The sequence below is a fragment of the Balaenoptera physalus genome, assembly GCF_965194825.1.
Source record: "Balaenoptera physalus genome assembly, chromosome: 2".
Taxonomy (NCBI): Eukaryota; Metazoa; Chordata; class Mammalia; order Artiodactyla; family Balaenopteridae; genus Balaenoptera; species Balaenoptera physalus.
In genome coordinates this window covers 73,550,114-73,573,541 of record NC_138883.1, presented here as the reverse complement: position 1 = coordinate 73,573,541, position 23,428 = coordinate 73,550,114, and the positions used below count along the sequence as shown (strand labels likewise).

The following is a 23,428-nucleotide window of genomic DNA, read 5'->3' as shown; positions in this document are numbered from 1 at the left end:
GGCACACAACTCATCAGGGGCAAAGCTGGGACTGGAACCAGGGTATCTAACTAAATCTGCTATATCCAGGGGAGAGGAAGGAGTGGGGGGGATGGGTTAGCAGGAAGGCTGAGGAGAGGCTGATCTAGGAGCTGGGCTGGTGACAGTGAGATGTAAAAGGATGGGAAAGAGGGGATCTCTGGGAAGGTATTGTGATGTACTGGCCAGAGGTGAGGTGGGGGAGAAGAGACAAGATCAAGGAAGGGAAAATGAAATGAATTGGGTGCCTACTCTGTTCCAGGTGATGTGCCAGGTGTGGTACCTGTGTGGTCTAATTTGCAACCTGTGTTATAGATACCATCATCCCCATTTTTATGAGCTAAGGAAATGGAGGCACAAGAGTTCAAATAAATTACCCTCTTTTGTTCACTTATCAAGTACCTGATGCCTAAGCTTGACCTCTTCCCACCCTCCACACTGCCTCTTTGAACATAGGGTTAAACCTGAGAGCTTTCCTTCAAGATGTCACTGTGCATGGAGTCCACAGTCAGTTGGAAGAGGGCACCAAGAAATAAGTGTTTATTCGGGGAAGGAGTAGGGAGCACAGGTATGAGACTCTCATTTGCTTCAGAGGAGAAACTGAGGCACAGTAAGGCTAAATAAGGCAAGAGCTTCTTCTGATAAAGGGAGAACAGCTAGATGTGGGAAGAGTGGAGAGAGATGGAAGCTCCTCCAGAGGGTCTTCTTCTTCAAGGCGCTATGGAGAGGCGGCACAGGGACGCCAGAGCGGGCAGACCTTGGAGCCAGAGGTGACACAGATACCCTTTTCTTTTTCTGGATTCCAATCTAGGGAGAAGCAGCAGGAGTGGAGGTGGGTGGCACAGGAGCGGCTGAGTCCAGGCCAGACGAGGACTCAGTGTGAGCCCCTCTCCCCTCCCCCAGTTGCGCCCTTTCCTTGCAGCGGGGTGCTCCTGGCTTTCTGCCTGCACCTGCACACAAACATGCCACGGCCCCTGCAGCCCAGATGTGCCAGGGCGGAACGAATTTGAAGTCCACTGCCCTTTGTCCCCATAGGTACACTTGTGCCTGTCAGACAGCAGCTCTGGGTTTGGGTTTGGAAAAGAAAGCTCACCGAGGCCCAGGATGCAGACTCTGCCCTCCACAGAGCCAGCTTCTGTTCAGGCCACAGGGCTGCAAAACGTGTTCTTTGTGCTGGGGATGCCTCCAGGGCAGGGTGTTGGAGGCGGCCCCCCAGCCAAGCAGCGGACTGGCTGCGGGTCGGGGGTTGAGGGAACCCTTAGAGGTTGTCACCAACCAGACCCTCACTCCTAGCCTAAAGCTTTCCCTCTTGGCTTAGCTCAAACTTGCTCAAAAAGGCTTTCATAAACAACGCAAGTCTGAAAACTCGGGCGCTCTCCCCGCCCCTCCAGCCCTGGGGGCTTCAGGAGGGTCTGGGCTGCCTGCCAGCCCCGGGCTGTCCCCAGACATGGGGATGGGGAGTGGGGAGGCGGTGCTGTTACCCTCTCCTTCCTGCTCGGTCTCCGGCCCAGAATTTCCACAGGCCCCAGCCTCCCAGGCTCCCCACCCTGCTCTCCCTTAACCCTTTCCTCCGAGGGAAGGAGGGGCACAGGTCTCTGTTCTCCAGGGAGGCCTGGGAGGCGGCAGGGTGGGCAGGAGGAACTGAGAGAAAGGCCGGTCCCCGAAACCATACCCCCTCTCCCCCACCCGATGCCCCTCCTTCCCTTTCCCTCCCACTGGGGAAAGGGGAATGTGGAAGGAGATTTACTTTGACCCCCGGATTCTGGCTCTGGGCCCAAAACTCGAGTGGGAGGCAGAGGTTTCCAAGACCCTCCCCGCCCCCATCCCCGCCGCCTCCCTCCTCCTTCCGCGCCCCTTGAAGCTACCCAGCCGACTCAGCTAAAGTTCATCCTGGAGGGGCTGGCGCAGTAGTGAAGGGGGGAAGGCTGGGGGCGGAGGGGAGGGAGCCCGACTGGTCCCACCCCCGGCTGTAACCTCTGGCAGGAAGAGATTGTAGCGGGAGCCGCCGCTGAAAGGCTCGGAGCTCTGGAGGAAGGGCGCCCGAGCCGCGGCGGGTGCGTCCGCGAGCCGGGAGGACACGGGCCAAGGCGGGGGCGCGCCGCCGGGAGGAGGGGGCGTGGCTTAGGCGCCTTCGGCCGGGGGACCCCGGTGGCACTGTCGGCTCCCTCCTTCCTGGGGCGGGCGGGCCAGCCATGCTCCTGTCCGGGGGCGACCCTCCGGCGCAGGAATGGTTCATGGTGCAGACCAAGTCGAAGCCCCGGGTGCAGCGGCAGCGGCTGCAAGTGCAGCGCATCTTCAGGGTCAAGCTGAACGCTTTCCAGAGCCGCCCGGACACCCCCTACTTCTGGCTGCAGCTCGAGGGGCCCAGGGAGAACATGGGCAGAGCCAAGGTAAACAGCTTCTCCCCACCTATCACTTCCAGCCAGACCCTTCTCCCGCTCCACGCCCCCCCGCCCCCCCAGGGGTCCCCAGAGGTCCCCCGACCTGGATTCGGCAGTATGGCGGGCAGGTACTGGGCCATCCTCCTGCCTTTCCAAATCTGCAGCCTTGGGTCCTTCCCTCTGGTTCCTTCTTTTTTTTCTGCCCCACCCCTCTCTTGCGTGTCACTTCTGTCCCTCAAGTGCGCTGAGAGAGGCTCGGCGTCGTGTGTCCCCCCGTGAGCCTTCCCTGGCCAGGGCCCCGCACTTACAGCCTGCTCCTCCATCTGGGGAGCAACTTAAGGTCCTGCATTTCTGTAGTCTGTGCAACATACCTCTTTGTTCTCCACCAAGAGCCTGGAAGGCCCAGGTCTTTCTGCCGCCTTTTAAGTCTCCTTAAATCCTGGGCTGCCCCTTGGAGCCTCTCAGAGTGCTGGGACTGGAAGGGCCATTAAAGATGCTTCTAGAGCAATGCTGGCACTCTACAGATGAGGAATTGGGGGCTGGAGAGGGTAAGGGGCCTCCCTGAGCACTCAGGGTCGGGTAGGTGGGGCGTGGCAAGGGGCTGGGACCAGAACCGAGGGCTCTGGGCTCCGCACCCCACACTCTTGATGCTCTAGGCAGCCTCTTGCAGGGGCTCAGAGGTGGGGCTGCAGCAACCCTGTAAGGCAGCAGCCCTAGGGGATGGGTGGGAATCTGGGAGGAGGGCTGTGGGCTTTCAGATGAAAGGGCTTGCTGTGTGGGGCTGGACGCTGGACAGGCCAGGTCACAGTGTGCCTCTCTCACATGTGCCCTGGCTTCTCTCATAAGCTTCTCCTCCGCTTGGGCCTCTCAGGTTCCTTCTGACTGCCCAGTCGTGGCCAAGGCCTCGCTCTTCCCCCAGATTCCCTTATCTTATCATTTCCTGGTAGGAATGCTGCAGCCTCCCTCAGCCCCAGACCACCTGCTCCCCCATGCACCCACCCACCCCAACACACACCCCTTCCCTAGCTGGGTCTCTATCAATATCCTAATTGGTCAAGGCCATGGGTGGGGGAGGCCCAGAACACACTGGCCAGTGGGCAGGCAGGCTGGAAAGTTCCTCCCTCAGCCCCTCTGTTGAGCTGCTTCGTCAGCAGTTTTTCCAGTTCTGACAGAGGTACTGGGGGAGGGGAGGGGTTCCTGCGTGGAGAGCAGATGTGCAGGAACCCCTGAGATGGAGACTTTTCAGTAGCTGGCATAGGGTAGGTTAACAAGAGGAGCCTTTGGATTGTTTTGGGTTCTTAATCTTTTTTTTTTTTTTTAAGTAAGAGTGGTTTTGTTTATTATTTATTTATTTATTTTTGTCTGCGTCGGGTCTTCATTGCTGTGCGCAGGCTTTGTCTAGTTGCGGCGAGCGGGGGCTACTCTTCATTGTGGCGCACGCACTTCTCATTGCAGTGGCTTCTCTTGTTGCGGAGCATGGGCTCTAGGCACGCGGGCTTCAGTAGTTGTGGCACGCAGGCTCAGTAGTTGTGACTCATGGGCTCTAAAGCGCAGACTCCGTAGTTGTGGCGCACGGGCTTAGTTGCTCCGCGGCATGTGGGATCTTCCCGGACCAGGGATTGAACCCGTGTGCCCTGCATTGGCAGGCGGATTCTTAACCACTGTGCCACCAGGGAAGTCCCGGGTTCTTAATCTTTTTGTTAATTTGAAATACACCTGCTCACCCTTTTATGGGACTGGTGCTTTCTGAAGTGTCTAGCTCACCTGTCCCCTGCTTACATCTTCCATCAGCTTCTCCAGGCTTGGCTACTCCTGCTCCCACTGCTGCCTCAGAGTTCCTGGGCCCACCGACTTTCCCTCACACCTCAGGCCCTGCTAGTGTAACCAGTGGCTTTCTCCATTCCCCCCATCCTATCATCTTTTTCCCCTCTGTCTTCCCCCGCAGAAAAGCATGATTTAGGATGGAAACAACATGAGGGGTTTTGGGTAACTCCCTCCCTTATTGCACAGAATGAGCAGAAAGAAGAGATTTTTGGAGGTTTGGAGTAGGAGAGCAGGGAAGGTGGGGAGGATAAGGTTTTGTTCCAGAAGTTAGGAGATCTGGGTTCAATTTGCTGTCACCAAGTTACTGCTGGGACAGAGGGGTGTGGTGGAGAGAGTTGGAGGTTGGGGTTTGCTACCTTCTAACTGGCTGACCTCGGTCAAATCATTGACCTTCTCTTAAGCCTATTTCCTCATCTATAAATCAATATAATAATACCCACTTCATGGCAGAGTTGTAAGAGTCAATTGAAATAAGGCGTTCTTATGGACTTTTGCAAATGTGGATAGTTACAGAGTAGAGATATCAGTTACTGTTTTTGTAACTAGCTGTATAACTTTGAATGAGTTCTTTTCCCTCTCTTGAGTCTCGATCTCCTCGTTTGCAAAGTGAGAACCTTGGATCAAATGCTTTCTAAGGCCCAGCGATCTGATACAGGAAAATTTCCCACGTATAAGGATGTCTTGTGGTTTCCATGTGGAGGTGCTGTGGCTGACCCCAATTCCAACTGTAGGGGCGCAGAATCACGCACCTGGATAATGGCCTAATATACACAGGCCAGCTGGCAGAGAGGGCTCAGTGAGACTGGAGGTTGTAGGATGGGGAAGGGGTGATGGATGGGGGTGTCTTGTCTGTGAGGGGAGGAGGGGTCAAGAAGGATACAGGCTTCTCTGGAGAAGAGCCCGGGTGTTTTCTACATTATATGCACTGTTTTTCCAGGAAAAACTCTGTAGAACTCGGAAGTGCCTTTAAGTAGTTTTCTTGTGGTGGGATTTAAAAAATAATGAAGACATTACTGGAAATCCCATTCCTAGGCAGCAAAAAGAAACACAGGGGAGGCCTGGCCTTTCTGAGGTGAAATCAGCCTCACCTCAGCGTGGAAAGGAGGGTTTTTACTAATGATCAAAGTCGCCCAGAGACAAGCCCTGCTCGGCTCTTCTGTCCTCCTTGGCAACGATGTAAAGAAGTTTCGGGCACAGAGAGGACCGGTGACAGCTTGATTCTCCCCTTTTTGGACACGATGGAGGGAGGGAGGTGATGGGGAGCCAGAGGTTGGGGTGGGGAGTTGTGGGACAGGGTGTGGTTTGCTGACTTTGGGCTTTGCTGTCAGGAGGAAGTTGATCTGTCCCTGGCCCACACTGACTGTGAAAAGTACCACGGAAGCTGGTAGTGGCCAGGGGTGTGCTGGAACCAACTCCTGCTGACCCATCGTTGAAAATTCAGGAAGTTTTTGAGCCAATGGAGTCCTGTTGGTAGTTTGAAGTCAACCATGGAGGGAGTATTTACACCACAGAAATTGGCAAATGCTACAAATCGGGACTATTTCCCCCATAACTGCATGATTGTTAAACACTTACCAGCACATCTCATTGTGTTGTGGGCACCTAATCCTTCTCCCTTTATTTTAAACTTAATTTTTCTTTTATCAAAATAATACATAATTTAAAAGTCCAATGATTTTTAAAAAGCTCACAGTATAATGCAGTGATTCCTTGCTTTGTCCCTGCCAACTCCCTCTTCAGTGCTCTTCCCCGTAGAAAATATCTGCTCTGGCATTTCTACATCTCCACATTCCTAAAAAAATACGTAGCTATTATATCTTTTGATTAATCAATTTTAGATATCTTTTTACTTCCTATTATTATAGGTGAGGATTTAGCTCCCTTATATTGCCATCCCTTTTTTCTTCCCAATATAGTTATCTTTCATTTTTCTGTTAAATCTGTATTTAGTATTTGCAACATTATGCCCTTGCAAATATCATTTACATCTAAGTGTTGAAGTGTACTATGATTAGGTTTTCTCTCTTACTTTTCGATTTCCCTGAGGTAAAGAACTCAACTCCTTTCTAGTTTGCTTGTTTTCCTTTGTACCCATTGCTAATTCTTATAACTTTCAGTAGCTTCTCACTACAATTTTCTACAAGGACAATCTATCGATTCAAGGTGGTCTGTCAGTTCCAGATTTTTTCCTGGGGGCATCCTTCTTTCTGTCTGGTCAGGACTGCACAGCTGTCATCCTGAGACTCCCGTTTGCTGTCATTCTTGGCATCCTCTTGCCTTCTTTCCTTGTTACATACCTCGTTTCCTGGACGCTGTGTCTTTGTCTTGAGTTGGTGGAGCATGTCCTTCAGTAGCGTCACCAAGTTAGAAAGATGGTGCCGAAACGAGAATGTTGTTTCTGCAGTCCCACTCTCCAATCTGAACTAGTCGTCCTCTATGCCTCCTAGAACAGTGCCTGACACGTAGTAGGTGCTCAGTAGCGTTTATTGAATGGATGAGTACATTCTGAGATTTCTCTCCACAATCTTCCTGGAGATGGTCTTTCCTTTTTTTTTTTTATGTTGGGTCTCCTTTCTTGGTTTCTTTTCTTGATTTGCTGGAAAATGCTCTCTAGTAGCTTCCTGAGAAAGGTTTTATAGGAGGTAAACTCTTGGGGTTGCGTATATGCATATCTACATTGCATATCTGATGGTCACTTGATTGACAATTTGGCTGGTATCAAATTATACATGGAAAATTATTTTCCTTCAGAAATGAGAAGGCATTAATCCATTGACTTCTTACTTTAGGGATATCTGAAGCTATTCTTGGTCCCTGGTCCTTTGTATGTGAAGTTTTTTTTCCTCTCTGGAAGTCTGTAGTTTCCCCCACTGTTCTGAGGTGCCCCAGTGAGACCCCTCTGTGTGAGTATCTGTCTTCATCCATCATCAGTTACTATTGCGGAGTCTCTATATGGGAAGAATGAGGTTCTCTGCACTCAGCACTCACTGTAGACCTCACTACTGGCCTTCCTCTCTTCCTTCATGATTTTTATGGTACCCACACCCTCAAGTATGCTGATCAACCTCTGATCCTAAGACCTTGTCTTTTACTTTCCACAGAACGAACTCCAGTGGGTAGGGAGGTACTTGCTCAGCCTTTGTGTAGAGGGGTGGGTGGACTCCCAGATCTAACTGCTCCTCAAACAACTTTACCTTAGTCCACCTTTTAAAAATGTTCTCTTTCATTCCTAATTCCAGAGTTTCTTGGTGCTGCCATTTTTTTGAGCTTTTTGAGTATTCTGCGGTGTAATTTGGGGTGGTTCTGGAAAGCAGACAGTGTATGGCAACTGACTTATGAGAAAGGAGAATCCTAAGACAGGATTGATCAAGTATAGAGCAGTAGAAAACTACCTGGTGGTATTGTTTTTATTTAACTTACAAGTTGACAAATGACTTGCGGGACATTGGGCAACATATTTTAACAAATGCACATTTTTCTGTGCTTATTTTGTTCCTGCCTCTTCTCTATTTTTTCTCCTCTTGGAGAAAAAGGTCTGGGTGGGCTTTAAGCAGGAAAATTGCTCCAGATATTTTCTGGATGTAAATGCCTGTTGTTTCCATATCTGTTTTTGCTCCAAGGTATAGACAGCATCATGGTTAAGACCCCAGACTTTGGAGTCAGAGTGCCTAAGTGTCCCAGCCTACAACCTGTGTGACCTCGGACATGTGCCCTTCCTTGCCCACCTAAAATGGGGATAATAGTAATTTCTTTATAGGGCTGAGAGAGGAATCAATGAGCTGATGTATGTAAAGAGCCTGGCACATAGTAAGTATTCAATAAATATCAGTTCAGATTTATTATTTTGAAAATTATCTCATTTCCAATATATCTTTTTGTTTAAAAATATTGACGGTTAATGGAACAATAAATATTTTAAGGTCTTTGCAGAAGGAGAAAGAAACCACCCACCATCTTCTTCCCGAGCACATCTCTTCATTTTTACATTATTGATTTCATGTAGTTAGAACGTGGGGTGCATGGGGTGGGGGAGTTTGTTCAGGTCTATGAGAGTTATTCCACCTGGTCAGATTCACCCTTGCCAGGCAGTGCGGACCAGCTGAGGTTCTGGGTGGGAGGGGTTGGCTTGGGATGTCTATCAGATTTTGAGCTGATTTTAGACTGACTGAAAAGGCGTTAGACATGGGCCTAAGTGCCTGGGTGTACCTTAGGCCCTTTGGGGAAGGTGTTGGAGGTCCATAGCCTGGCCATGTGGCAGAGATAAGCTTAGGCCTGAGCAGGGAAGGATGGTCTGGGTACTGAGCAGAGGGGCCAGAGTGGTCTTTGGGATGGCTGCTGGAGATCCAAAATGGAGCATTCGTTCCATAATGGAACTGTCATGGGAAAGCGGGAAGAGGGATGACTGTCACTGACACAGGCATGAGGAGGGACTTGAGGGCTAATGCAGTCATCAAGGGTTGGCTGATTAAGAGGGCGTGCTCATGGTTCCTTGGAGCTCATGGGGTCATGCTGGTGGAACTCAGCCATATAGTGGAGGAACCCAACCTCTCCTGTCCCAGTGACTGCTAAAGACTGAGTGTGTGAGCCCTGGAAACACAAGGACCTGGTGCCCAGATGGCCAGAGGTTTCCCTTCTGGTTCAGCCATTGTGCGTATCTGTGGGGATCCCCTGGATACTGGCCCAGCAACTTACCTTCTCCTCTGTCCCCTCTGGATAACAGAGTTACCATGGTTACAGGTACAGGTTGTGCCGGAGACCTTCTGCAGGGGGATTAACCAGAATCTCAGTGGATTACCCTGTAGTCACTGTGTAGTCAGCCCAAGGACGTGGAAAGAGCTCTGGTTTCAGAGTCAGATGGATGTGGGCTGAGCTCCTTACCCAGTCACCCACTAGCTGTGTGTCTTTGGGTAAGCGATAGAGCCTTTCTGAGCCTGCAAAATGGGAATAGGCTGTGCCAGGCATAAGCTAAGCACTTCTTTTGTATTATCTCACTGAAGCTTCATAATAGCCTAATGAGGTGGGAACCATTATCCCCATTTTACAGATGAGGAAACGTAGGCATAAGGGTAGTAGATAACTTGCTCCAGGTCACATAAGCTCCTGGCACATGGAGGGTACTCAGTAATGTACCATCCCCCTCCCCCCAGCTATTTCACAATTCTAGAACGCCAGGGTAGGACTGGACCTTAGGAGTATCTAATTTAACCCATCATTTTATAGGTGAGGAGACTGAGGCCCTGAGAAGATGACAAATTTCCCACGGTAACCTTAACCCACTGAGGTCAGGTTGGAACTAGAACCAGGGCCCTTGACTCCAAGCCCAGGTGCTCCCCCGCCCCTCCGGCCTCCCCCATCTGTCAGAGCTCCCTGGAAAGAGATGAGTGTGTGAGGAGTCAGGACCAGGGAGAGAGTGTTGGGCCGGGGGGGTGTCATTTGGCTTATGGTGGGCAGGGGCAGGGCATGTGCTTGTGAGGGGAGTGAGTGCCAGTGGCAGGCCCATAACGGCTGGCTTCCTTTGTGCTCTCCCCACTGGCTTCAGGAGTATCTGAAGGGCCTGTGCAGTCCGGAGCTGTGGAAGGAGGTCCGCTACCCGGCGGCCCTGCACTGCGCCTTCCTTGGGGCCCAGGGCCTCTTCTTGGACTGCCTGTGCTGGAGCACGCTGGCCTACCTGGTGCCTGGCCCGCCGGGCTCCCTGATGGTGGGCGGGCTGACCGAGTCTTTCATCATGACCCAGAACTGGCTGGAGGAGCTGGTAGGGCGGCTGCGCTGGGGCCCTGCCCCTCTGCTCACCCCCCGGGGCATCTGGGAAGCCGAGGTGACCCGGGCTTTTGGGGCTCTGGTCTGGATCCGTGGTGACCAGTATGCAGGGGACCTGCTGCAGCTGCCCGCAGCAGTCCAGGAACTGCTGCTGAGCCTGGTGCGGGATGCTGCGGGCAAGGAGGACATCATCCAGTGGCTCGGCTGCATTGGCGCCTCCGACTCCCGCTTGGACCCCGAGCTCCTGATCTGCCCAACCCACCAGCAGAAGGAAGGTCCAGCCGTGGTGTCCATGGGAGACGGTCCTGGGCCTTTTCTGGAGATGGGGAGCCCAGAAAATTCAAAGAGGTTAACCAGCCTAGGAGCCATGGGGGCCCTAATCCCAGGCCAGAACACTCAGCTGGAGACAGCAAACCAGCTGGTACGGTAAGTTCTGGAGAATCAGTTTGGCTTCTCTGCCCCTGCTCCTGCTCCCCAACCCCAGGGAAATAGTTTGGGACCTAACTGGCCTTACCACCTTTCCAACAAACTTGGGTTTCCTCCAGGATTGGTTCCAACAACCAAGGTGGTATGGACAGTGCTTGTGAGGAAGGGTCAGTGCAAGCCAGCAGCAGCCAGGACCCCGCGGACCGCACACAAGCCTCGTCCCAGCAGCGGCAGGCCCGGAGGGGGGAAGACAAGCTCCCTCTCCAGCCTCCAGTATCAGCCCTGAGTGTGTGCTCGCCCTGGAAGTCCTGGACCCCGGGGCCAGCCTTTGGGCCTTTGTGGCCGGGGACTATTGCTGCAACCTTCTGGAGGATCAATGAACTGCATTCTCTCCACCTGGCCTGGCTCCTGTCCCAGGCTTGCTTCAGTTTCCCTTTCTGGCAGAGGCCACTGGGCCCCATTCAGTTCAAGCTGCCAGGGCAGAATCCTTTGCCCTTAAATCTGGGATGGAAACAGAAGGAGCTGGTTCCTTTGCCCGGTGTGGAAAGCCCAGATTGTAGACCAGATGGGGGGCCAGGAGGAGAGGCAGCCCTTCAGAATTGCCCAAGGCCAGAGACCCCTAAAAAAGTAATGAGTTTATTGGTGGTCTCAGGAGGCTCAGGGGTAAAGGACAAGGCTAGCCCAGGACTTCCACAGATAGGGCCACCTTTGACCTCTACACCCCAACTCCAAGCTGGAAGTGAGCCGGGGGATCGAGGAAATATGCAGTGGGATTGTAAGGAGCCCGAAGAGAGGCCGTTTCCAGGGCCTTCCACAGGGCAAGGGGTGCCTACTGCTCAGGGGAGGCCTGCCACTCAAGGGGGGCTGACAGCTCCTTCAGGACCTGAACCTCAAACAGTGCCTGAAACTCTCAAAGTGCCCATGGCTGCAGCAGTGCCCACAGCTCAAACCCCACCCACAAATCCCATGCTGCCTGAAGCCCCCAAAGTGCCTGAAACCCAGACTATGCCGGCAGTCCATGAAGAACCTGCAGCCCCCAAAGTGCCTTTGGCTCCGACAAAGCCAGCAGCTCAAGTGGTGCCCACGGCACAAAAGGCAGCTGTGGGTGAACTGGCACCAGCAGCTCAAATGGTGCCTGCAGCCCCCAAAACTCCCACAACTCAGAAAAGGCATGCAGCGAAAACATCACCTGCAGGTCCCCAAACACCCAGAGCCCAGACTGGGACTACAGCTAAAACAGGGTCTGCAGCTCCCAAAGCACCTGCAGCTCCTAAAGCCCCTGCAGCCCCCAAAGCACCTGCAGCTCCCAAAACTTCCAGAGCTCTGAAAATGCCTGCAGCTCAGAAGGCACCCACAGATCCAGGGCCAACCCTGGATGCAGCCAAATTCCCAAGTGAGGGCCAGCCTTCGTCAAGGGGCAGTGCTTCCTTCCTGAAGGGCCAGGGGGAAGCTGGAAGGCAGGGGCCCCAGTCCAGTGGCACTTTGGCTCCCAGTAGTAAGCGCCAACCTCAGCCGGAGGGGCTCCTAGGGGCGTGGGAGGGGGTTCCGAGGCAGCCGCCTCGCCACCCACAGGCGAACAGCACAGTAACCAGCTTCCAGAGGTACCACGAGGCCCTGAATACACCCTTTGAGCTGAACCTGTCAGAAGAACCGGGGAACCAGGGGTTGAGGCGAGTGGTCATTGACGGCAGCAGCGTGGCCATGGTGTGAGTAGCCACGGACCTGGGGCGGGCTGGGGTTGCTGGGGAGCTCGGGCGGGGCGTCCCTGGGGTGATAGACTGTGGGCATCCTTTCTTGACCTCTGTATACGGGTGACATGGGGTTCAAATGGGGGAAAGATGGGAGGGAAGTGGTACGTGTTGAGGGGCTACTGCATGCTGGGTGGTGTTCATGGAATCATCACAGCAGCCTTCAAAAGTAGGTTTCTGTTCTCCTTCCCTCATAGAAGCAGCAACAGGCTCAGAGAAGCGATTAATCTTGACCAAGGTCCCAGAGCCAGTAAGGGGCCCAGCTGGCCTTTGGGTTCAGATCTGTCCACTGCCCAGGCCCATGCTCTTCCCATTTCAGCCTGCCTCACATAGCATGGGGTCTGTCAACCCCAGGCCAGTTTTCAAATGTTTAGCCCAGCCCTTAAGGTCCGGCACTGATCTCCCCTGTGAAGCTTTTCCCAACCATGCCAACTCTCAGAGATCACCCTCTCTGCACAGCACTTACTGCTGTATACGTGCTAGCATAAACACATGCAGGATGTCTTCATTTGCCCACACAGTAGAACAGTTATCTGTGCTGAGCACACTCCCAGCACACAGTTGGTCAGCAAATGTTTGTTTGCCTCCAGCCCTAAACTGAGCTCTTTGGATGTAGAGGTTGCCTTCTCCTTCCTTTTGCCCTGGAGGCCCCTACACACACACACACACACACATACACACACACACACACACAGCAGGTGAGTGGACCCAGTAGGTGCTCACTGTTTGATGATGGAGAGAGGGGAGGGGGCATTGTTGGTGCCCGTGGTGCTGATGCCCTGGCATTGCCAGATGTGCTGCCCTAGGCTGGCTCTGAGGGAGGGGTGGAGAGGCAGGGCCATTCCTAGGGCAGAAAATTGCTACCTCACTAATTCCCCCCATCTCCCCCCCCCCCCCACCCCCCAACCCCAGGCACGGCCTCCAGCACTTCTTCTCTTGCCGGGGCATTGCCATGGCAGTGCAGTACTTCTGGAACCGGGGACACCGAGAGGTCACTGTGTTTGTACCCACCTGGCAGCTTAAGAAGAACCGGAGGGTGAGAGGTGAGCTGTCCCCAGCTGCCCAGCCCCTCCAGTGGGCTTACTCTCTATGCCGTACTTTTCCTTGCCTTTCTGTCCCCACCACGGCCTTTTCCACTTAGCCCTTCCTCTGACCATCACTGTCTTTTGCCTTTCACCTCCAGAGAGCCACTTTCTGACGAAGCTACACTCCCTCAAGATGCTTTCAATCACCCCCTCTCAGCTCGAGAACGGCAAGAAGATCACTACCTACGATTATAGGTGTGCTGGTCTGCAGGCCTTCTCTTGTGGGGCCCCGGGGCTTGGGCTGGGCTGGTGTGTCAGGTGGAGTCTTGCCTCATTTGCTCTGGGGAGATGGAAGCAAATATGTCAGAGGGTCATGTCTGAGAGGGTGGTGTGGTGCACCGTCCCTCTGTAGGCAGAGGGAGAGACACAGAGAGGAGAGGGCTCCAAGGTCGGCTCTATTCAAACCCAAGAGGTGTTCCTGAATTTGGGACTCTGCAGCCCAATTTCCCTGAGTTAAGAGGCTTTCTCCCCCATGAAGTATGGGGTGAAACCCTCTGCTTTCTTTGGATGGGACTAGCCCAGGTGACTCCTGGTTCTTCAAGAGAGCTGCTTCCCCCAGCAGCTGATTTGGGTGCCAGTTTGGGTTGGAGCTCAGGTTTTCTCAAGGAATTGCTGCAGTCTTTTCCTCCCACCAGCCCTCGCCCTGGGAGGAGGTATGTGACGGGAGTCCTGGCTGGGCTCTGAAAATGGAGTCAGATTGGCCCTGTCTCCTAGCTAAAGCCTGAATGCCTCCCTACTTGCCAGTCCTCAGCACCCACTCCCCAGCGTGGCTGCAGGACCCGTGTGCATAGGGGTGCCTGTGATGCTGCCTCTGATGGGACCGAGAAGGCCCTGTCCAGGTCACTGACCCTGGGCTGGACTCGATGCCCAGCAGGCCAGGTCTTGGCTCCACTTAGGCACCTCCCATGCCAGGCAGGGAGAAGTTCTGTTCCTCCCCAAGACCTGGCGCCCACTCAGCCTTCAAGCCTGGGAAGGGCTGGGCAGGGCAGCTCAGGCATCCTTCCTTCAAGAGCTGACCCCCCCTGGGTAAGGTCTTTAAGTGCCTTTAAATTCAGGCCTGGGTTTGAGGGAAGGTAGCTTTCCTGCAGGAGGCCCCTCTGCTGGTCACTTGTGGAATTGCATGCTCGTGGCCGCCAGAATGGCACTCTGCAGGGAATGCCGAGAAGTAGGTGGCCTTTGCTTTCTTTCCTGGTCACAGCCCTCTTTCGAGGAGAAGTGATTCTTGGAAAAATGGATTTGTTTATTCAGGTATGTGTTTTTATACGTGTATACACATATCCATATGTATGTATGTGTGTCTTGGCATGTACCTGAATGTTGTGCATTGGCAAAGAGTAATCATGGAATACTTGGTACATGCTGTGTGGCAGGCACTGAACTAGACACTTCAGTGTCTAGTGTATTGTCTCATTCAGTTTAATCCTCACAGCAATAGAAGGTAGGTATTTTATGTTAGTTTGACAGATGTGGAAACCGAAGAAGTAAAAATGCACGTATGGATGTGGACAAGTGCATGTCTTTCTGTGTGCGGGTCTGAGCATGTGTATGTGAATGCCTATGCGTAAAATAGGGGTCTGTGTTTGCATATACAGTTGGGGGATGTGCATCCCAGTTCTCCCTCCCAGGGGCGAGTGGACATCCCAGTCGACTGCATAGACGAGGATGGGCTCTTGAGTCTTGGCTCCCTGACTATCAAGGGCAGCGGTTTTGTCCAACACACCTCAACAGGAGGCTGCAAGTTCATTTTCTCAGAGGACTGGGGAGGTGAGGGTCTGGGTACTGGGTCGTTAGCGACTTCCCCTCTCCCTGCAGGTTCATGGTAAAGCTGGCGGAAGAGACAGATGGCATCATCGTCACCAACGAGCAGCTCCACGTCCTGATGAATAATTCCAAGAAACTTATGGTCAAAGATCGGTGAGGCAGCTCCCAGGGGATTGGGATGTTTCTTCCCCTCGGGTGCTGGGCAGTCCCTGGCAGGAGGGGTTTGGGCAGGGGGAAGGGCCTTGGAGCAGTGCTCCATCAGCACCTGCTGGGAGGAGATGTGGGTCTCAGCCCCTGTGGAGATACCAGGTGGCAGCAGGGTGTGGGTGGGTCAAGGGCTCCTCTGTGACGTTTCCTCCTCCATCCCGGGTCCAGCCTGCTGCCCTTCACTTTTGCGGGGAATCTCTTCATGGTGCCCGACGATCCTCTGGGCCGTGATGGCCCCACTCTGGATGAGTTTCTGAAGAAGCCAAACAGGTAATGGGCCAGGCACCCCCCTCCACACCCCTCCTCCCAGCCGCTCCTGGGGCTGGCTGGAAGCTTCCCCTTGGTGCTAGCCAACGTTTGTCTAGGGCTTAATAGTGAGCAGAGTGATTTGAGTTTTTCAGGTCTTTGTACTTCCACCCACATGTGCACATCCATAAACCACTTACAATATGGTTTTACAGTTTCACAGTCTTGCACACATGCTTCAATACTATATGTAACATTCCACAACTGGCATTTGTCGCCATGTTTTATTGTTTTTCCCGGATGTATGCCATGTTAGTTCATGTGGCTGGCTTTAATGTCCATGCTCTATTCCATTATGTGAGTACCCAACAGGTTTATGGGGTCTTTTGTGGAGGGCCATTCGACAGTTTCCGTGTTATGCTGTTGGTACCAGTGCTGCAGTGAACCGCCTTGTTCTTGTTTCATTGTGTGCAGGGGGAGCTGTGTCTGGAGTCTATACCAAGTAGAACTTTTTCCACATTTATTACCCGCTTTGATCCTCACAGCTCGAGTTAGGCATACGTGACCGCTGTCCTCGTTTTACAGATGAGGAATCTGAGACTCAAGTACTTTCCCGAGGTCGTTGTGCTGCTGCCGGCAGAACTGATTTGCAATAACTCAGTTCCTCTGGCTTCCACCCACTCTGAGCCGCCTTGCTGCTCACCTCCCAGTTCCCTGGGCCCGGCAGGGGACTGTGGTCAGGACCTTCTGGGCAGGGCACTGCTTCCCGGGCCAGGTCCCCCAGTCCCATTTCTCCAATTTGAAGAAAAGTGACGTGACCGAGGTTTGCGTGCTGTGCGCTCCCAAGCCCCGCGTCAAGCCTCCTTCCCTCTCCTGACCTCCCCCGGCTTGCTCGTCCTGGAGTCTGATTGGAAGTACCAGCCATCTCATTCTTATCAAACCATTGGCTTAAAACTGGTTGGAAATGTCACTTGGTCAATGAGGTTTTGATTGGGTAAGTCTTCAAAGCCCAGATGAATCTCTAACATTGCCGTCCGGCAGATGCTGGGAGTGGAGGGAATATCTGCGGGCAGGTCCTTTCTGAGGCTGTGCCATGTTGGAGGCTGGCCCTCGGCCCAGCCTCGGGGAAACTCAGCAACGGGGTGAGGCTCTGTGGGGCTTCCACAGATGTGGTTTCGCCTTGGATGGCCTCTCGGGGCGGGCTGTCCCCCCCCACCTCCTCCATCAGACTCCTCTGTCCTGCTGTTTCGGTGTAGGTTGGACACTGACATTGGCAACTTCCTGAAGGTGTGGAAGACCCTTCCTCCCAGCTCTGCCAGTGTCTCTGAGCTGAGTGAGGATGCTGACCCTGGGCCCCCGGAGAGTCCGCAGAACGTGGAAGAAGTCAGGGAGGAGAAGGAGGAGAGGCCGGATGAGGAGCAGGAGATGCAGAAGGCGGCCGAGAAGGAGGATGACCTGGACTCTTCGCTGATGTCCGTGTTCAGGGCTGAGTGCTCTTCCCTCTCAGAGGAGATACTCCGGTGCCTCAGCCTGCAGGACCCCCAGGATGAAGCCCTCGACATCGATCTCCTGCCGGCGGTACCTTCTCCCTCCCTGGGCATCCCCTGGGATGGGAAGGCTCCCTGCCAGCAGGTTCTTGCCCAGTTGGCCCAGCTGACCATCCCCAGCAACTTCACCGCGCTCTCCTTCTTCGTGGGATTCATGGACTCCCACCGGGACGTCATCCCTGACTATGAGGCCCTCGTGGGGCCCCTGCACAGCCTCCTCAAGCAGAAGCCGGGCTGGCAGTGGGACTGGGAGCACGAGAAGGCCTTCCTGGCCCTGAAGCGAGCTCTGGTGTCCGCCCTCTGCCTGACGGCCCCCAACCCCCAGCTGCCCTTCCGCCTGGAGGTGACGGTGAGCCAAGTGGCCCTGACGGCTGTTGTGTACCAGGAGCGCTCAGGGAGAAAGCACCCCGTAGCCTATACCTCGAAACCCCTCCTCCCCGACGAGGAGAGCGAGGGCCCGCAGTCAGGGGGAGACAGCCCCTATGCCATGGCCTGGGCCCTCAAGCACTTTTCCCGCTGCATTGGAGACACCCCAGTGGTCCTGGGCCTTTCCTATGCCTCCCGGACCACTGTGGACCCTGGGGCATGGGACGGCCGCAGGGTTGCCAAAGCATGGTTGATCAGATGGTCCCTCTTGGTACAGGACAAGGGCAAGAGGGCACTGGAATTGACCCTTCTCCAGGGCCTGCTAGGGGAAAACCGGCTGCTGACTCCTGCGGTTTCCATGCCTCGTTTTTTCCAGGTTCTGCCTCCTTTTTCTGACTTGTCCACTTTTGTTTGCATCCACATGTCGGGGTATTGCTTTTACCGAGAGGATGAGTGGTGTGCTGGCTTCGGTCTCTATGTTCTGTCTCCCACCAGCCCCCCTGTCTCCCTTTCCTTCTCTTGCTCCCCTTACACCCCGACCTATGCCCACCTGGCGGCCGTGGCCTGTGGCCTGGAGCGCTTTGGCCAGTGCCACCTGCCCGTGGTTTTCCTCACGCACTGCAACTGGATCTTCAGCCTCCTCTGGGAGCTCCTGCCCCTCTGGAGGGCTCGGGGCTTCCTCTCCTCTGACGGGGCTCCGCTACCTCACCCCAGCCTGCTCTCCTACATCATAGCGCTCACCTCCGGCCTCTCATCCCTTCCATTTATCTACCGAACCTCCTACCGGGGCTCCCTGTTTGCTGTGACGGTGGACACCCTGGCCAAGCAGGGTGCCCAGGGGGGCGGCCAGTGGTGGAATTTGCCGAACGATGTTCCCGTCCCTGTAGTGTCTCCCCGTACCACGGGCAAGAGGCCCAACTTGCTGGCATTACAGCTGAGCGACAGCACCCTGGCTGATATCATTGCCAAGCTGCAGGCCGGGCAGAAATTATCCAGCTCCTCACCCTTCAGTTCTGCCTTTAACTCCCTCAGCCTAGACAAGGAGAGCGGCCTCCTTATGTTCAAGGGAGACAAGAGGCCCCGGGTCTGGGTAGTCCCGAGGCAGCTCCGGAGGGATCTGATTTTCGCTGTGCACGACCTCCCCATGGGGGCCCACCAGAGGCCCGAGGAGACCTACAAGAAGCTGCGGTTGCTGGGATGGTGGCCGGGCATGCAGGAGCACGTGAGAGATTACTGTAGGAGCTGCTTGTTCTGCATCCCCCGGAATCTCATAGGCAGTGAGTTGAAGGTTATTGAGTCCCTGTGGCCCCTCAGGTCCACCGCCCCCTGGTCCCACCTGCAGATCGAGGTGGTGGGCCCAGTCACTGTCAGCGAGGAGGGCCACAAGCACGTGCTGATTGTGGCTGATCCCAACACCAGGTGGGTAGAGGCATTCCCGCTGAAGCCCTACACGCACATGGCCGTGGCCCAGGTGCTGCTTCAGCACGTGTTCGCGAGGTGGGGTGTACCGGTGAGGCTGGAGGCCGCCCAGGGCCCCCAGTTTGCCCGTCATGTCCTGGTAAGCTGTGGACTGGCCCTGGGAGCCCAGGTGGCCTCCTTGAGTAGGGACCTCCAGTTCCCCTGCCTGACGAGCTCCGGGGCCTACTGGGAATTCAAGAGGGCCCTCAAGGAGTTCATCTTCCTGCACGGCAAGAAGTGGGCGGCGTCCCTGCCCTTGCTGCACCTGGCCTTCAGGGCCTCCTCCAGCCAGGCCACGCCGTTCCAGATCCTGACGGGGGGCGAGGAGAGGCTGACCGAGCCCCTGTGGTGGGAGGTGAGCAGTGCAAACATCGAAGGGCTCAAGATGGATGTCTTCCTGCTACAGCTGATGGGGGAGCTGCTGGAGCTCCACTGGAGGGTGTCTGAGAAGACGAGTGAAAAGGCTGAGAATAGGCGTTTCAAGCGGGAGAGCCAGGAGAAGGAGTGGAATGTGGGTGACCAGGTCCTCTTGCTGTCCCTCCCCAGGAACGGCAGCAGTGCCAAGTGGGTGGGTCCCTTCTATATCGGGGACCGGCTGAGCCTGTCCCTCTACAGGGTCTGGGGCTTCCCCACCCCAGAGAAGCTTGGGTGCATCTATCCTAGCAGTCTGATGAAGACCTTTGCCAAGAGTGGCACCCCGCTGTCCTTCAAGGTCTTGGAGCAGTGAGCTGGAGCAGTGGGGGAGCCCCCCGCCCCAGGGTCCTGGGCTTCTGCTGCTAGGCCTCCCCTTGACCCCAGCGATGCTCTCACAGCCCCCTGGGGGCCCTTCGTTGTGCCTTTTGTAGAGAAGTTACTTCATAAAGCTTTGCTGAACTGCCTTGAACTGGGGACCAGCGTCCCTATGGAAACATGCCCAGTATGGGGTATTGGGAGAATCTGTTGAAGGCTGTCAGATGTGGGCCTCTGATAATTTTACCCTGGCAGGTATCCCTTCCTGGGGCAGGCCAGGTTCAGTGTCTCTCCCCAGGTGAAAGTGTACATATACACGCATAGCCCAGAATCTTATTTCTGGCTGCCTTTACCATGAAACAGTGTGGCTCCGGACCTCAGAATCAAAACCACATTCCCCTCTCAAACAGAAACCTCGATTGTGGGCTCCTCCCCCGACTGTTGTCCCTGACTGGGGGCCCTTTGCCCTTGAATCTGTCACAGCTGACCCAAATCCATGTGGGCTGTGGAGAGGCAGGCCGTCCCTTATCTCATGGTTCGCTTTCCCAGGCCAGGCTAGGCCTGCCCAGCTGTCAAGGGAAGGCTGGCGGTCCTGGGCCTCGAGGCTCGGAACTGGGGTGGGAGGATGGCCGGCCAGCCATCCTGTAGGTGCATCCTGCCCGTCAGCACGGGAAGGGCAAGGGGGAGACGGAGTCAGCCTACCTCATTTGACTCCAGCCAATGGAGACGCTCCCTGACCCCGGCTTCGATGATATCGAGCCCACAGGAGTCAAGGATCTCGATGCCAAGTGTGGCATCTCTACCTGAAGAGCTGCTTCGACTAGACCAAGGGGCCCAGGCCTCGGCTTCAGGGGGAGGGTGACTGAAATGAGTGGTCTGGCACACGGTGAGGTGCTGGCGTGGCTCTACCTCCCAATCCCACCCCGCAGCCCGCAGCCCGCTCCTCCCGCTGCCACTGTACCCTGCATCCCCAGACCCTGCATAGTGTACGACTGCTCTGTTTGGATTCCCCAGACCCCCACCCTAGTGCCCTGGACCCTGCCTTCTGGGTAGAGAAAATCCCGGCCTCCCCCAGAGCCGCTCTGCGAAGATCACTGACTGCAAGAGCGCGTTTCTCACAGGTGTGTGTGCCTTCACTCTCCCTCCGGATGGCTGCTGCTGCCGACAGAGGGGGGTCCAGGTGGAGGCCAGCACTGGGTCACTCTGGCTGGGCCTCTAAGTGGTTTTATTTCTCCAAAACTGAGCCAGTCTCCTGGCCTAGCTCCAGTTGCGAAAACGCTTGACATTGCTAGAGCCAGAGTAGAGCCTGCCACTGAGTCCAAATAGCTTGTTTTACAGCCGAGGAAAGAGGCCCAGAGAGGGGAAGTGACTTGCCCGAAGTCACAGAGATAGTTGGTGGCTGAGCTGGGACCAGGATTAAGCTTCCTGATTCTCTGTTCGCCACAGATGGGGTTCAAGTGAGAGAAGGTCTCAAAATCTTATACCCATCTTCCCTCCAGCTCCTCATCTCCCAGATCTTGAAGACAAACGACTTAGGTGTTGCCCTCAAACCATTTCTAGCTGTTAATTCTGTCCAGGAAAGAATGATTGGGTGACAGCTGACAAATTGAAAGGCGAGCCGTGGGGTTTTTAGCAGATACCTCTTTCCCCCTCCTCCTCGTCGCCCTGAACCTGCCCCTCTCCTTCTCCTCCTCTTCCCTCTGATGGTCTGTTCAACCTCATTCTCCCTCCTCAGTGCTGTATCCATTCCCCGTTAACCCCATGTATGACCTTATACCCCTTTTGGTGACCTTTTTTCCCCCATTTGATTTGTCAATAAACGGATCAAAAAGGAGCTAATGTCCAGTATTTAAGAAAAATTTTTTTTCTTTTAGCTTTAGCCTCAATTATGAGGAGGGTGGGAGGCACTTGTGGGCATGGGTGCTGCATGTTTCCCAGGCAGACTTGCAGATTTGACAGTCTGGATAGTAACTTTCCAAGTACATCTGACCTGAGCTCTTATTTTACCGAGGAGACCAGCGCCCAGGTAGTGATAGAGCTCAACCTCTCTCCCCCTACTGGTTCATGGCAGGGCTGTGAGGAGAGCCCAGGCTGAGGGCTTCCATGCTAGTGCTCTTTCCCGTTCACGTCTTAGAAGTGGGCAGGGTGGGAATGAAGATGAATGAAGGCTGGTGTAAGAATGGCATCAGTGCTGAACCAGCTTGGCTGTATCGGAAACACAATAGAACTAGGTTTGAATACTGACTCCATGGCTGCTACCTATGAAGCCTTTTCCTGGGGCCTTGGTCTCCCCACCTATCAGGTGCAGGGTAACAATTCCTAAATTATGGATGGTGCAAGGATCTTATGAAATAATCGTGCAAAGAGGCTACTGTGGTGCCGGGTATGGAGTAAGCCTTCATCACTGTGATGGACTGCATGTTTGTGTTCTTCCAAATTCATATGTTGAAACCCTAACCCCTAGTGGGATGGTATTAGGAGGTGGGGCTTTGGGGGGTTAATTAGGTTTAGATAAGGTCATGAGGGTGGAGCACCCAAGATGAGATTAGTGTCCTTATAAGGGAAAGAAACCAGGGCTGCCTCTCTCTCCACCACTTGAGGGTACAATGAGAAGATGGCCATCTGCAAGTGAGGAAGTGGGCTCTTACCAGACACTTGATTTGCTGGCACCTTGATCTTGAATGCCCAGCCTCCGGAACTAAGTTTCTGTTGTTTAAGCCACCCAATCTTTGGGGTTTTCGTTACAGCAGCCCGAACCGATAAAGACAATCACATACTAGCTAACGTTTCTTTTCTTCCTGCCCCTGGAGTGCTTGCTGTTATTGCCGCCTAGGCTCAGAAACCTTCCTAACCCTGGCCAAGCTTCCAGACTTCGGGTGTCTGCTTCTTGCTGTTTTCTCACCTGCCGGAATGTCTGTTCAGCACTGGCAGGGGGATGGAGTGGCAGGAAGGAAATGTCCTTCCTGAGAACTCCCTGGCTCACGTGGATGCGGTCACTTAGTATTTATAGAGCACCTACTGTGTGCCAGGCCCTGTCTGGTGTGGAGTGGATGGCAGGTAATGGGAATGGCATGGTGCCCCTCTGGGGCCCACCGTTAGGTGAGGGAGGCAATTCAACAAGCAAATACACTGCAGGGTGGTAAGGGAAGGAACACGGCATAGGAGCCCACAGCACAGGGGTCTGAAGCCTCGACTCGCGTGCAATCCAGCGAGGTCTTGTCTTCCTGACCCCCTTCACTGAAAATAATGCACATGCTCTTAGGACAGGGCAGCAAGTGAAAGGTTCGGAACTCCTAAGTGAAAGATTGGTCAGGAAGGTGGCTTAGCAAAACCTCTACTTTCTACTCAAGAGAACTTTAAGCAATATTCAGAATTTATCCACATTGGCTTCTGAGCCCTGTGTTGGTGAGATTTCTCTTCTTCGCGGCTGAACAATTTACAAGGTCTGATTTGACATATTTTTAGCGGAGCGAATAAAGATGTGTCCACAGTTGAGCGCCATGGGCAGTGCAGCCTACTAGTCACTGCTTCTCTCCTTTATACCATCACGATTTCCCCTTCTCATTTGGGGCGCTGGCAGGTGAGCTTCCCAAGTCTCTAACAGAGAAATTACAAAGTCACCAGTAGGCAGACAGTCCCAGACATAAGCAAAAATATTATATAAAGAACGTCCTGCAGTGTATCTCATTCTCATGTTAAAAAGTACAAAAACTACTAACACAATATTGTAAATCAACTGTACTCAAATAAAAAATTTTTAAAAATGTACATTAACTATCTGGTGAGATGGGTACCCCCTAAGCTTTGCTATACCATGTTTTCCTAGGGACCGTTTATGATGTCCTTGTGTTTCTGGGTAGAAGTGAACACACCTG

General features: G+C 54.1%; 1 protein-coding gene and 1 long non-coding RNA gene across 5 annotated transcripts; one reads left to right on the top strand and one right to left on the bottom strand.

Annotated features, from left to right (window-relative positions):
- Nucleotides 1-526: 526 nt before the first annotated feature.
- Nucleotides 527-2,758, bottom strand: LOC309655144. The gene is made up of 2 exons (XR_014260631.1): nt 2,503-2,758; nt 527-825 (listed from the first exon to the last, which is right to left on the bottom strand). It is a non-coding gene; the product is annotated as an uncharacterized lncRNA (long non-coding RNA).
- NYNRIN (NYN domain and retroviral integrase containing) lies at nt 1,993-21,387 on the top strand. 4 transcript variants are annotated; one of them, XM_082449979.1, is made up of 9 exons: nt 2,330-2,408; nt 5,552-8,030; nt 9,763-10,406; nt 10,526-12,112; nt 13,067-13,197; nt 13,338-13,434; nt 15,052-15,153; nt 15,376-15,477; nt 16,710-21,387. In XM_082449979.1, exons 3-9 carry the CDS (start codon nt 9,919-9,921, stop codon nt 19,549-19,551), a joined length of 5,349 nt encoding a protein of 1,782 aa, XP_082306105.1. In that variant the 5' UTR covers nt 2,330-2,408; nt 5,552-8,030; nt 9,763-9,918; the 3' UTR covers nt 19,552-21,387. The 4 variants fall into 4 exon arrangements, with proteins under 4 accessions (XP_082306103.1, XP_082306105.1, XP_082306106.1 ...); XM_082449980.1 differs by having other exon boundaries at nt 2,349-2,408; nt 7,981-8,030; XM_082449977.1 differs by lacking the exon at nt 5,552-8,030 and having other exon boundaries at nt 1,993-2,408.
- The last annotated feature ends 2,041 nt before the right edge of the window (nt 21,388-23,428 follow it).